This window comes from Sinohyriopsis cumingii, chromosome 7 (assembly GCF_028554795.1).
Source record: "Sinohyriopsis cumingii isolate HCF-2022 chromosome 7, ASM2855479v2, whole genome shotgun sequence".
Classification (NCBI taxonomy): domain Eukaryota; kingdom Metazoa; phylum Mollusca; class Bivalvia; order Unionida; family Unionidae; genus Sinohyriopsis; species Sinohyriopsis cumingii.
In genome coordinates, this window is record NC_142967.1 from 25,566,564 (window position 1) to 25,581,935 (window position 15,372).

Here is a 15,372-nt window from a genome sequence, read left to right on the forward strand (position 1 = left end):
CTATTATTGTGCTAACTTACCATTAAACACTAATAGATATACTTTGAACGTTTTGAAAGTTTATTCAAGACTTCCATCATGGGTGTGTTGCAATTAAAGAATCAGGTTTGCACATTGAGATAGGTTTAGTTTTCTTCATTATTCGGGGTCATCTCTTCCATTGCTGTTATCTCCCCATGACGGTCCAGTTTGTCTTTATTATTGTTATAATTATTTTGTAGGAGCAATATCCTACTTGAGATTATATTTGTATAGATTTTGGTTGCAACTTCAGCTCAGCCTATAATTTCTCTTGTGTCTTTATACAAAATATATGAAAATTCACAAAGCATGGTGTGACAGAGAATTGAAAAAAACATGTTCTTAATCAAAATAAAAAGTAATATTACATGCACTTATTCTTTCTTAAATATTCTGTGGTGAGATTAAAAGTTTTTAAAAATTTAGCTGATTCCAAGCATGGGGGCTTGCCAAGCCACACTTCCTTTTATTAATAATTGATTTCATCATGTTTATGTCTGAGACTTTGGTTTGTTACTAACACACTCATGCATTTGTTATCTCCCCCCCACCACAACCAAACTTCTTTGGGGATGAGGGGGTATACTGATGTCAGCTTGTCTCTCTCTCTGCCTATCATTATTTTGTTTACATATCTCCTGAACCTTTTCATATATCTTTACGAAACTTGGTATACATTTGTTTTATGACTAGGCATTGCATCCTGTCAAATCGTTACCATCATACTCTTCTCATGGACCAGAATCAAGACCGAAGTTTGTCACATATAAAACTTGACTTTGTCAAACTAGTGCATTTTAGTTATCTCCCCATGTTTGAAAGTTGCATCTACACTTGGTGTCAATGAACTGTTTGAAATAGCTTCATCAAACTTGTTAGTATGCTTTTGCATTAAGATCAGCCAATGTGTCTTTATCTGTCTGGTCGGCATTTTAAAAGTGATCTGTTTGATGTAGTTTCATCAAACTTTGGTATTCTTTTGTATCAATATCAGCCAATGTGTCTGGTCAGCAATAGAGTTATCCCAATTTTAAAATAACAAATGTGCATCTGCCCATCTTTTACCCACATTTTTGACCGTTAATACCTTCCAAATGTTTGGACTGTCTTCGTCAAATTCGGTATGCGTTTTGCATCATGTCAGGAGTTTATGTGACACACAAACTGACTTTGTCCGATTCTTATAGTCAGAGTGGGTGGTTTTCTGTAACCATTTACAACAGATCTAATTAATATCATTATGAATGAATTGTTGAAATCAGATGGGACAAACAGTTATCCTCATGTGTCCTCATGTGTCATCAGGCCTGGGTACACAGGGCAGTTCTCAGGAATGGCAAGAACGATCATCATCTAAACAGGACTCAAAACAGGACCAGCCATTTGCAATGTCCCAAGAAATCAACACAGTCAGAAAAATGGAGGTACCTAAGCACAAGGCCAAGGAGCCTTTAGGAAGTATACGCCAGTCTCTTTTTTCCAACATGGCACTAGGAGAAGAGTCTGAGGTGAACCAAAGTGTGTATGAGGTAGGTAGCAATTTTTGATGTGTTTTAGAGGTTCCCTTTGCATATTCAGAACAAAATGAAACACAGGTATCACTTATCTATTACAGCAGAACCAGGAAACTGTAGAAAATGTGTTAAGATTTTATTCTGAAGTTTTTGTTCAGGTTTTGAAAGCCATTCATTGAAACTACTAGTGTAGCAAGGCTCATGGCCAAGTTGGTATGAAAAAATCTAGACAGCTATATTAGGCATGCTTGTATGCCTTCTCTAAAGGATTGTGTTAAAAAAAATTATCCATGAAGAAATTGTGTAAATTATAGGTGCGTGGTATCACATGCAGGGCTGAGCAAATCCCATAGCCCGACGTCCCGGACTAGTAATTTTTGAAGTCGGACAAGTAAAATATTCCAAGTCGCTAGTCCGGGACAAGTGCTTTTTAAAAAAGTCGGGCTAGTCCTTATTTTCGTGCTTTAATCACTATATCTGCCTTTATTTGGCCAATCATGCCCCCCTGGGCGTATACTTGAATACTTGATTCTACCCCTCTTCGCGTATACATGTACATCCTGTTACCGCTCAACTGCATATTGGGCTAAGTGACCAAATTATCGGCAAATCAGAACAGGTCAAACAAAAGAAAGCCAGTATGATCAATTAGCAGTGTTGTAAATGGTTTTGTTGCAGTAAGTTTACTCAATCTAGATCATAATGAGCGGCTCACTATGATTTTAATCCAGCGAGTCAGTGCATTTAAATTAATGAAAGGTACTTTACCGACATCAGTGTTGGCTTCCTTTATGAACTGATTAAATGACAGTAATAATTCTTTAATTTGTAATTGATTATACAGATGATTAACTTCCACGTGCGATAGTGTGTTTTGAAGTGAAACAATTATGCTAATTAATGAGCTGTTTCAGTTCGTATTTAAAAGAGAGATTGATGTTATGATCACTTTAGAAGTAGTTGTTAAGCAAGCTGATAGTTACTCTGTGGATAAAATGAGTTTGCTAAAAAAAATTGCAAGGAAGGTAATAACGGCGATTCGGCGAAGGTAAATTTCTTTGAAAATGGAGGGATAAAACGTAAGACGGATACTGAGTGTGCGGTAGCTATAGTGTGAACGAGGATTTAGTTCAATGAACTTAATCAAGACTTCTTTAAGGAATTCCTTAAACCAAAATAGTTTACAAATGCTAATGAACATTTCTGCAAATGGACCAGAGCTTGATGACTTTAACCCAGACACAGCTATCAACTGCTGGCTTAGTGCTGGTGCAGATGGCAGAAATATACATGGACATATTTTCAAATCCATCAACTAAAACATATATCAGTGAAGATGAGGAATCGAAATGTATGACAACCAATGTTTTTGAAAAATTAAATTCTTTTAAGAAATAATTATGTTGTATATTTTTTTTTTCTTTCTATGGATTAAATACATATGTCTCATCAAATCTTGGCAAGTGATTACCATTTTGGGACCAGTGAAAAGTAAGGTGGGACTAGTGAAGAGTAAGGTGGGACTAGTGAAAAGAAAGGTGGGACTAGTGAATTTTCTGAAACCACTTGTCCTGGACTAGTGGTAAAAAAAATTTGCTCAGCCCTGAAATGGCATCCTGCCTGGCAGCCACAAAGATTATCTTGAAAATCTTTGTTTTTGCTACTCCTGATGAATGTATGGTCTTATCAACATGAGGTTTTCACTACAAGATGAATGTATGGTCTTATCAACATGAGGTTTTCACTACAAGATGAATGGATGGTCTTATCAACAAAAGGTTTTCATTAAAAGATGAATGTATGGTCTTATCAACATGAGGTTTTCATTAAAAGATGAATGTATGGTCTTATCAACATGAGGTTTTCACTACAAGATGAATGTATGGTCTAATCAACATGAGGTTTTCACTACAAGATGAATGTATGGTCTTATCAACATGAGGTTTTCACTGCAAGATGAATGTATGGACTTATCAACATGAGGTTTTCACTGCAATATGAATTTATGGTCTTATTAACATGAGGTTTTCACTACAAGATGAATGTATGGTCTTATCAACATGAGGTTTTCACTAAAAGATGAATGTATGGTCTTATCAACATGAGATTTTCACTACAAGATGAATGTATGGTCTTATCAACATGAGGTTTTCACTACAAGATGAATGTATGGTCTTATCAACATGAGGTTTTCACTACAAGATGAATGTATGGTCTTATCAACATGAGGTTTTCACTACAAGATGAATGTATGGTCTTGTCAACATGAGGTTTTCACTGAAAGATGAATGTATGGTCTTATCAACATGAGGTTTTCACTACAAGATGAATGTATGGTCTTATCAACATGAGGTTTTCACTACAAGATGAATGTATGGTCTTATCAACATGAGGTTTTCACTAAAAGATAGATGTATAGTCTTATCAATATGAGGTTTTCACTAAAAGACCTCTTTGATGTCTAGCTGGTTCTAAATGAAAGAGAATTGTGGCAATCTGTCATTAAGTATGCCCACAATACCAGACATCTTAAATAATCTTATTATTGCTACATCCCCTAAATAGAAAGTCATTGCCAGGTGTTTTCCACTGGAAGACTTGGTTATAATGTCTGGTTGGTCCTAACTGAAAAATGGTGTAGATGTTATGAAAGACTTATCATCATTACTCTTCTGATTGGATGGTCATACCAACATGAAACATTCATTAATTACTACTTATGACATCTAGTTGCTGCTGCATGAAAATGGTGCCAATCTGATGTCTAGTATGCTCACCATAGCAGCTATCTTGAGAGACTAGTTACAGCTACTCTGGTGGAACAAAGTCATATTGAGATGGGGTTTCTGCTAGAAGACTTGTTATGATGTTCTCAAATGAAATGGTGGCACTCACGCATCCAGTATGATTGCTGCAGGACTTTCCTTGGAAATATTTTTCTATGTGCCATGAAATTCTGCAAATTTAAAAATATGGAGCCACTTTTCAGCCAAAGGAGCCATTTATGCCATGATGCAGGAATTTAAGTATATGCATAGTATTATATTGGCACTATTTTTAATCTATATAAACATGATAATAAAAGTTTTTGCATGTTTTTATTACATTTCAAAGCACAAGAACAATTATTAATAAATATAACCATACCATTATAAACATGTGAAGTTCAGTGTATAGCATATGAATAGCAAGAACAAATAAGGTTTCTTTCGAGCTGATAATACAAAATGCTGCTTAGTCTTTATGAACAATATCACTGACAATTCATTAATATCTGCCTCATTTTTTCCCAGACCATTTTATAAATGCCTTCCAGAAATCAAAATTCTCAACACTGGGCCCATCAATAGAAATTCTCATTAAATTTTTCAGAGTAGATGTACCCACAGAATTTCATAAGTTTGTTTTGATCAGATTCTGGCAACTGAACCCTGTCTCAGTCTGCAGTAGAAATAGGGGCAGTGAGTGACCTGGTAACTGCCTCAGATGCAGTAGAAAAAGGGTCAATGAGTAAACTGGTAGCTGTCTCAGATGCAGTAGAAATAGTGGCAATGAGTAACCTGGTAGCTGCCTCAGATGCAGTAGAAATAGTGGCAGTGAGTAACATGGTGGCTGCCTCAGATGCATCTGGATATTAATTTTTGTTTTAAAGAGTTAGATTAGCCATATTCTTTGTGCTTTGTACAGACTTGTTTTATCAAGTAATTTTTAAATTTGTGATTGATATAAGCAACTCAGGCCCCTTTACAGTTAACGACTTGCATTCTTATGGGGGCACTCACCAGATAATATGTACTTTTGAGAGAGTGACGTATGTAAGGTGAAGTAGTTCGCATTTAAAACATGCACAGTGGAGAGAATGTTGGCATACCTCTGTGCTACATTAATGTAATGTGGATGATATTTCTTTTGGATATTGTACTTTTGGAAATTTTACATGATTTAAGCACACTGCTAACTAAAATGACTGCTCCCTTGTGTTAAAAAATCAGCCTGAATTAGTCTTAAGTACACTATACATAGCAGCTATTAAAATAGGGAAAATGAATTTTGCCAGACTAGACAATACCAGCTGCTGAAAGTGCAATGAATGAATTACCAAATATATAAAATGTAAAAAAAGTTATGGGCTCTTTTTTATACAATTTACCTTTGACGTTCAGGAAGTGAAAATGACCAAGTAGAGCTAGCACTTTTTCGAAAGGTGCACATCTGAAGTAAGGCCAAGCTGTATACTCTATAACCCATAGTACACCCATCAATCATACACCAAAACAAAGAGAATTAAAGGTTCTTTGCATTATACCTAAGATATACAAGGTCTTTTTTAAATAGCCAGTATAACCAGTGAGGAAAGCTGGGGAAATTCTTTTTCTTTAAAATCCTAACCCTATGCAAAATATGAAACTGTAGAGCGCCACCTTAAAGCAAATATAAAAATGTTTGCAATTATTTTTTTTATTTTCATATAATTATGTATGATGTTCTGAATAAAATGGTGCATTCATATTGATGTTAAGCATGAAAATAAGCTAATTATTATCATTTTGCTCTTGCTTACATAATTTGCCATGAGGCATGTTTGTGCGAGTAGTGACCTTAATTATGGGGAAATCAGAAGTCTTAGAATATAGGAATAGAATCAACTTAAATTTAAAACTGTTGCTGTAAGTGACAGAAATATATGGTGAAAATGTTTCTTTTCATTTATTTGCAATGAAATAAAAAATAAATGATGAGAAAGTGAATTCGCTTCTTCCATATTAAACAATAGGCAAATATTTTACACTTTGACTTTTATGAACCTGATGAGTTACCTCCCTTTTCTAATTGTAAAATTCATTGTTGATATCTCAAACATAATTCTGGCTAGTTTCATGTTCCTGTCATTCAGAATAACATTGGTTGCTATGTTTACAAAATGTAATGTGCAGTCTTAAAATAGCTCACTTTTTATCATGGGGGGTGGGGAGGCTGGACTTGTTAGAGACTCTGACACTCACAAATACTGTTCTGTGGGGGGAAAGGAGGGAGAATTATTCAAAAGGATTGTTTTGATGCATGCGACTTAAATGCTTCAGCCATATAAACATAATTAAATCATACAAAAATAATACCTATATCCTCTTTATGGGGGCACTCACCAGATAATATATACTTTTGAGAGAGTGACGTATGTAAGGTGAAGTAGTTCGCATTTAAAACATGCACAATGGAGAGAATGTTGGCATACCTCTATGCTACATTAATGTAATGTGGATGATATTTCTTTTGGATATTGTACTTTTGGAAATTTTACATGATTTAAGCACACTGCTAACTAAAATGACTGCTCCCTTGTGTTAAAAAATCAGCCTGAATTAGTCTTAAGTACACTATACATAGCAGTTATTAAAATAGGGAAAATGAATTTTGCCAGACTAGACAATACCAGTTGCTGAAAGTGCAATGAATGAATTACCAAATATATAAAATGTAAAATAAGTTATGGGCTCTTTTTTATACAATTTACCTTTGAAGTTCAGGAAGTGAAAATGACCAAGTAGAGCTAGCACTTTTTCGAAAGGTGCACATCTGAAGTAAGGCCAAGCTGTATACTCTATAACCCATAGTACACCCATCAATCATACACCAAAATAAAGGGAATTAAAGGTTCTTTGCATTATGCCTAAGATATACAAGGTTTTTTTTAAATAGCCAGTATAACCAGTGAGGAAAGCTGGGGAAATTCTTTTTCTTTAAAATCCTAACCCTATGCAAAATACGAAACTGTAGAGTGCCACCATAGCAGCATCCTGTTAAGTTCAGACCACAAAAACGTGTTATCTAAGTAAAAAATCCCTATAACACTAAACAGTTCAATTTGTCTCATACTCAGTTTGCAATAAACATAAATTAACAACATGTGTAAATGGCACTGAATCTTTTTGCCAACTGACAGCTTGCAGTTAGCTGCAGTCATGTTCGAATATCTTATTCATTATCTACAGACATTATCCACTGACTGCTGCTGATAGTGAAAACAGATATTAAATGGCCCGAGTCACTTATATCAATGAAAACTTAAAATTTACTTTATAAAAAAATTTCACCAGCAACTTTTGCCAGTCAATACAATATAGTGCCATGTTCGCATTTGGTGACAAATGCAAAGCCTAGCAGAGGCCCTGATTGATGATGTTTATACATTTTAAAGTGGAATTCTGCTTTTCACCTAACTTGAACATGGTCCTTCTTTCTCTATCATCATCGATCCAGTTTTTAAATAATGGTCTGTCCAGCCCAATTCTGCTATTAATAATTTAACTGTATAAAGACAGTCCTTGTAAGAATTCATTATGGTATTTAACATATCAATGTAAAGAGAATTTTGATTGGTCAAAATTTTCTGCTCATCCAAGGAATCTTTGCATGATGGAAACTGATGAAAATAAGCTTGCTTGCCAAACATAGCACCTGAAATTATTGATAGATACATGGATACAAAAAAGTTGGATAAAGGTTTGAAATATACCTCAGTATATTTAGACCTTTTTTTATAATGCAGGTCACTGTTATAGCTTCCATATACAGTGTGTGTGTGGGGGGGTAATGTTTTAGACTTTTGTATTTATTTGATGTCAAGAATTGGACCAATTAATTTAAAGTAATGGTTTCATATAAATACTGTGCTGTTTTTGTGTTGTATTGGTTACAGCCTTGAATACACCTCAGTATATGATACCTCACTTATAATGCAGGTCACTGTTGTGGTTTTCCTGATCAGTGTAGTAAAGGGGGAGCAGTTTATTAGATTAATGCATACATATTATGTCAAAATCATCAAAAGTGTTTAATGTTAAATATTTTGTTACGATAATAAATAATGAGCAATGCATAAGACTTCTGTATGAACGTGATGTTAAGATTTGGACCAATTTATCCAAGTAATTTAAAAACAGGTTTGTCTAGCAGCTGTACTTCTTGGGTATTTATTGGCAACATATTGCTTTGAATTAACAATCCTAAATTGAATATTTATGAATGTGGGTCTGTTTACTTTAAGGTGGAGCTGGAGGAAGAGGATTTGAACAGACTGGATGATGACTTTGGGGACTTTGGAGGACTCCAGGAGTCCAGTGATGAAGAGAGTCATAAAAAACAGAAATCACAACAACAACATGGTAAAGATATCTTTCTTTTAATTCTCACTGCAAGAATTTGGCAACCTCTTATTTCATAACAGTAGAAATCCATATTTCAAAACTGCCATGGAAACTCCCTGTTGTTTGGATATGAGGACATTTAGATATTTTATCAACCTTTTTGTGAAAAGGTATGGGGTTATGGGTTCAGCTCAGATCTAAAAGCAGGGTCCATATTGGATTAAAATTTTAGGGTCAGATAATTTCTTTGTCCTCCAGATTTGGGTGAAGTGGTGGGAAATAGGTAAAAGTGAGTATAGAAAGGTTAGGAATTTAGCTGTTCAGGTCAGGGCTGCTGTTCACATGTTTGTTTACTGGACCTTTTTTATTAGCGGGAAACCTAAGACATATTTTCTGTCTAGGCAAATGCAACGCAAAAATGTGGTTACCATAACATGCACTTCTTATACCATGTTAGGAAAATATGAACAAAATGGACAACTATACAGAGTGAAATTTTTCACTGAAATATTTTATTAAATGGGGGAAAAAAATCCATGTTATTTAATAACATTGAGGAAAAAAAAATCAAATAAAAATTCACCATATGTGTAAATGTGGTAATTTTTGCATGAATTTTACAGGAAATAGTTCCAAGAAAACAGATAGCTTTCTTGAATGTGAAACTTGTCATAGATTCATTCTGTTTTGATACTACATATGTAGTGGACCAGTCTGAATTGAAAATAGATGGTACCAGATATTAAAATAAAATAAAATAAGGGATAGGACTGATGGGTACCCAGTATAAATTTCCCCAAAATTTGACATTTCTAATCTTCAAACATGTGCTTATCATGATATAAATACAGTATCCAATTTGATACCTCTGGTAGCTTTAAGTGTGCACTTTATGTTTTGATGTGCAAAGTTTGCAATGTTTCTTGAGTTACCAGCAGTATTTAATTTTCTTATGACTGTGTGGCTGAGGAAAATTTCTTTTCCTGATTGGGCAAAATTGGCTATGCCAAGGCCAGTTTAGTACTTACTCATCCCTGGGCTGAGTAGATGGAAATCTACCTTGAGAATAAATTTGTATGCATTGCTACCCTTGCTGACCATGAATCAAGCATCAATTATTGAATAATTTGCATGTTTTGTATAGTTCTTCTTAGTCTAAGACTTCTTATGCATGGACCCAACACATGATACTAAAATGTTTTGCTTGTCAATGAGTGATGACACCATTATGAGTTGGAAACGTGGGATATTAAGAGCCAAAAATATTATTTTTATGTGTACTGTGTTGAATACAATAATGACAGGGACAAGTATCTGTGGCAAAGGACTTGTCCCAAGGACAAGTGCCAGGAAACATTTTACCTGAGCCCTGCCATAAGCCATAATATAATGCCAGCTTCTAATATTTGAGGAGGGATGAATTCTTACCAAAACATATAACTTGATTGAAATTAAGGTTGTTATAATTGCTTGGTATCATGAATTATTAGAAACCAGAAATAAAGATATTTTAAATCTATACAGAAAATCATTGCTCAGTACTCATAACTGTTGGAATTATTTGCCAGCCTGATGAAAATAACCAACATCTGAAATTTAAACTGACTTATTTGTGGGTATGAATTAGTAAATGCCTTGTGTGTTGTCTAATGTTGTAAAGCGCTTAGAGCTTCTAAAGATTGGGCGCTATTCAAAGTCCATATTATTATTATTATTATCTCTTCTAACAGACCAAATTTGTTTTTGGTGTTAAAATGCCTAGTAACCTGCTGCTCTGAAAAATGCATTATTTTCTCTCTGTACTTAACAGAAGACTTGCAGCTAGATTTCAAGTACGTGAGTCCTGCATTTTTAGATGAAATTGGGGATGGAGATGAGGGAATAACGGATGAAGAAGTGTTACCCTACCTCAGCAAAGTCTCTCTCTTTGACGGTAAGTTGTATTTTGTAATATAAATTTACTTGATTCTGAAAATGTTGAATTATTTGAAGAAAGGCTAAATTCTTATTAAGATTGCTATCATTGCATAGTTAAGATCTTTCAAGAAATCTTTATCAAGGTCATATAATTGTATAGGCATAAGGCTACATTTTGAACTTGGAAATGCTTATAGCAAGAAAAAGAAAACTGATTTCTATCATTGATTAAAATGTTCCTTTTGAGGACTGACTACCATGTAAGTTGCCATTTGTTATATATGTATGTGTCATTTCCAAAATGAAGCTTTGGTTTGAATATCAGATATTTCGAGATCAAATTCTTGTTCTGGTCAACAAGTAATTTCTATTATTTGCTTCTGTAGCAATGATACTCTTTTTTGACTGAAAAAGTTCTTAATTGGTTTTGATTATTTACTCAGACATAAAATGCCATTATCTTTACATTAAAAAATGTTTTGAAAATTTCAGACACAGGGGAAAATGGTCAAGAAGGAAGTCCAAACCATGAGTTGGAGATGGTATGTGACTTCTTCATGTACATTGACAGAATGTGACCCATGGGTATCACTTTTAAGCAGTGACCAGTATAATTTTCCATTAGGAGTGGATAATTGGTCCCAGTAACAGTGATAATACATTAAAAGCAATACCAAATGACCAGTCTAACACCTAATTCCTGATAAGCTTGGCCCCCCCCCCATTAACATTATTTGTTTGCTAAATTCATGGACCCAGGGTCCCATTTCCAATCACCACAGAAAAAAAATACCTGGTTGCTCACATAATCAGTCATAAAATTAATGTACATTATAACCGTAAGACATATTGTTGCATGCCCCCAACTCCTTCACAAATCATTGGTATTATTTCACCATGCAAATAGCTGCTGTGGAATATTTCATTATTACATCTAGAGGAGTGCAAAAAGGCTAAAAAGCCACCCTCCTCAGATGACAGGTATTTTTATTTTCATTTGGACATCATATACCATATTTACCATGTATTTTGGGACACTATATTTGTTGGGACACCACAAATTAATTTTTAAACTAATTTTTTTGTGCATACTGCATGTTCTGGGACACATCCACTTTTCAATTTGTAAGTTGTGTGACATCTTTTAAATCGTTTGAAAATAAATGTTGGAAAATGCATCTAACTGAAATTTTATTTAAAAAAATATAAAACTGTGTGCTTGAGATAAAACTCTTTAATCCACTGCAGCAGCATCTCATCAACACAACTCTTCTGCACAAGATTGATCCATTCTTTCAGTGCATGAATATTTCTTTTGTTTCTCATACTGTGAAAAATTATCATTACAGGCAGCACATCACCTGAAGTGAAAACTGCAAGGTCTAAAGTCAGATTTTTACAAATCTGCACCAGTCGTGCTAATTCTGACACTTTTAACCACCATGTTATCGTCAATCCATCCAGGAATGAGATCAGAGTATGCTAGAATTTCATCCATGTTAATGAATAAATTGTCTGCGAAATCATCTTCTCTTCCGGCCTTCATGAATTTATCAAATAATTTAATTTTCCCCAAGTCTTCTTAATGATGCTGGGCTGTCGATGCACGAAGCACTATATTGCATCACTTTAAAAAATGTTCCATTGTTTCAATTTTTTTCTCTCAAAATTCCCTTGAATTCTGGTGAAAAGGAACCAAATTTTGCTTCTGTATCTTGGCTGTCTTTGTTTTTGCCACAACAACAAAACATTGGCACACTTAAAAGAATCCAAAGTTGGCTTCTGAGGTTGGTTTGCTTTTTAATAAAATAACTTTTGTATTGATATCCTTTAAAAAAAAAAGACTTCCAAGGTTGGCTTCCATTGTAATAAAAATAATATTTGTCTTTGATGTCTATTTGGTAAGTTCAAACATTGAGTTTACTGCTTGCTGCCAGTTTGTTTATTCACAATCCCGGGCTTCTATTTGCTTGGCATCTGTAGTTATAATTAATACAAATGGGCATTGTTGTTTGCAGGTAAATAGTATACACAGCAATAACTTGCTTTTGATAATACTTTTTGTAACCCTTGCTGGTGAAAAGATTGTCACCTGCACTCAAGTGAATTTATTTTCAAATAATAATTTTTATTTGAGAGATACTGTCATATAGTTGACCTGGATATAATTCAGTCTTGGATATTTTGCACTTAACACCATGTCATGCATGAATGGCAGTTGGATTGAGTTTTCAGTTGGATAACATATTCAAACCTTTGAGTACAACCAAACACGACTTGTTTCTCAGTGTTCATGTCAATGAACAATGTCTCATGCATTATTGGACATAAGTGATACACGCTACAGTATGGAAGCCTAATGCTCATGATGAAAAAAAGGAATAAATGATAACAATACAAGGTTAGTTTCTTTCATCATATTATCAAATAAGCATTTAGTTTGTTTATTTTATTGCTACGTGCTGTGGGGTGGGTGGGCGCAAATTCAATACAAATTTATTTTGTATCTTAAGTCTTGGGTCACATGACCTAGGTGAAGAAAGTTTCACCATAAGTTCTGGGCCTGGAAAAAAAGTAATTATTTTATCATGTCCCAATATATACGGTAAATGCTGTAGATCAAGGGAAGTAATTCTTACATATTACCTCACTTTACCCCACTTGGTGACCACCTATGTATTGGGTGTTGACTAATTTAGGCTTTTTATTCAAGACTGGCAACTTCCATTGCAGCATGCCTCCTGAATCAATGGCAACTTAGACAGTTTTCAATCCATCCATTAACAATGTTTTATTATTTAGACACATTTTAGTGTTATTATGGTCATTTATTTGGACTTGTTGTACAGACAGTAAGTTGCAATTATCAGCTATATTCACCTGTGTTTATTGAAGTGAACAGTGGACACTACAGTTGATTCATTAATATTTTTTAAGGCATTTTCTCATTGTTTCACCTTGCTTTTGTTGCATTATGGTCTTTCTCTCTATATATTATTTAAGTGGAAAATGACTTCAGAATGTGGTACTTTTGAAGATAACAATAAGTCTTGGCCGACATGCATTAAGCATAATTTTTAATCCATGGATTAATGAGAAGAGGCCAGCTGCTTTATAATGAATGGTCTCCATCCATCTGTCTTTCATTGAGTTTACACACCATTGGATCACCTGATGATAGTCCTCTTTGTGACATGGCGGAACTCCAAACTATGGCGGAACTCCAAACTGCCTACCGTTGGCTCTTTATTTCCAAGACACATAGACCTGGGCCATTGATGCACTGTTGATCAGCGGGGGAAAGGGTATGTGTTTGCCTTCAGCAGTCATGATTTTGATGGTAGTTCATAATGTGAGGGACCAGACATGCAGACTAGTTCTGATTACTCCCCTCTGTTGAGACAAATCCTGGATCATCAAATTCTGTTTAGTGTCATAACATTTCTAAGTGTAGTGTGCTATACCACTAAGGCCGCTTACCATTTCTAAGATTATTGGAGCAATACCTTTTGCGACTTGAACATCTGGCCAGGTTGAAGTGGAGAACTGGTGCATATTGGAGGCATCCGTGCTACCCCACCCCAGGTCCTGCTCCTGCTTGAGTTGCAAATAAGGAGACTAGTACAGGAGGTGACATTGCAATTGTGAGTAAAGGGGGTAGTTTTTATTATGTTTATCATGTGTCAAAATAAGGCTTGGTGTTGACAAGATTTGTCTCCCACATTTTGCCAGCTCAGTAAGCGCAAGTCCACAGCATGTCCAAGCATAGCTTTAACACCTGTTTGACTATATGCATAATGTACAATGCTGACCTTGTGGGCATGTATTATCAGCTATTTTTGCTATGTGGCACCACTCTTGTTGTCGACTAGCTAGTCCATCCATCCGTCTGGCCAGACATATTGACTAGTAATCAGAGATTGTTTGCGTCAATAAGCTGTCTAGCATACCAGTCACCATCCTGTTATATGCAGAACTGTATGGGGATCCATATAATCGGTTCTTCCACTTTTGCCAGCCACCTAGTTGGCGATCCAGCCAACCATCCAGCTGGCCTTCCATCCATCCATTCATCTGTCCATCCATCCACCCCAGTGACATATACCATTTTGTTTGCCAGCTGCCACTCTGTCTAGAAGTGTCCTTTGTTGCTGGTTTTATCTATTGATAGGTACTGTATTCTGCTAATGGATAATGCCACTTAGAGTATAATACACAGATATGGAAGCTACACCTGATGAGGGCATCCCTTACATTGATTGCAGGGACAAGTTTGATCAGTTGTCTCACTCCAGTCCCATGATGGAGCATACTGAGTTCAGTTTTTTAAACAGCAGTTGAAGATTTTGTTCAAGTGCCCACAACTGCAATCCATGAGCCAGGCCTGCAAGGTTAAGGCCTCTGCAGACATTGAGGCATTGAGGATGAGGACAATCACACCTCATGCCTTCTACTGTCACAGTCAACAAAGATCAAGGAAATCTTGGACTATTCGCTGGACAAAGTCTGGGACCCAGGGAGTTCTCTGGTCTTCCATTTTTGAAGAGCTAGATGCCATCCTCCTTCACACACTTGTACCACACACATTGGAACAAGTACAATATTGATGTACCAAGCCTGCATGATCACCTTGACACCTCCACAGTTCATTAAACTCGATTGCCATATTTTCACACTACTTTGAGCGGACCATGGTGGCCATATTAATGATTGGCTTGATGTTCTTATATAATTTTCATCAGGCTGAAAATTTGCACAACGAGCATGCAATGGAG

The 15,372-nt window shown here is 35.4% G+C and overlaps 1 protein-coding gene across 1 annotated transcript in view; it reads left to right on the plus strand.

The window, feature by feature from the left end:
• LOC149794917 (uncharacterized) overlaps positions 1–15,372 on the plus strand; it is a 109,966-nt gene that overhangs the window by 13,089 nt on the left and 81,505 nt on the right. Inside the window, exons 6-9 of the mRNA XM_089963731.1 lie at positions 1,327–1,550; positions 8,581–8,698; positions 10,491–10,613; positions 11,090–11,139. Coding sequence (XP_089819857.1) covers positions 1,327–1,550; positions 8,581–8,698; positions 10,491–10,613; positions 11,090–11,139 — 515 coding nt within the window. The remainder of the gene's footprint in view (positions 1–1,326; positions 1,551–8,580; positions 8,699–10,490; positions 10,614–11,089; positions 11,140–15,372) is intronic.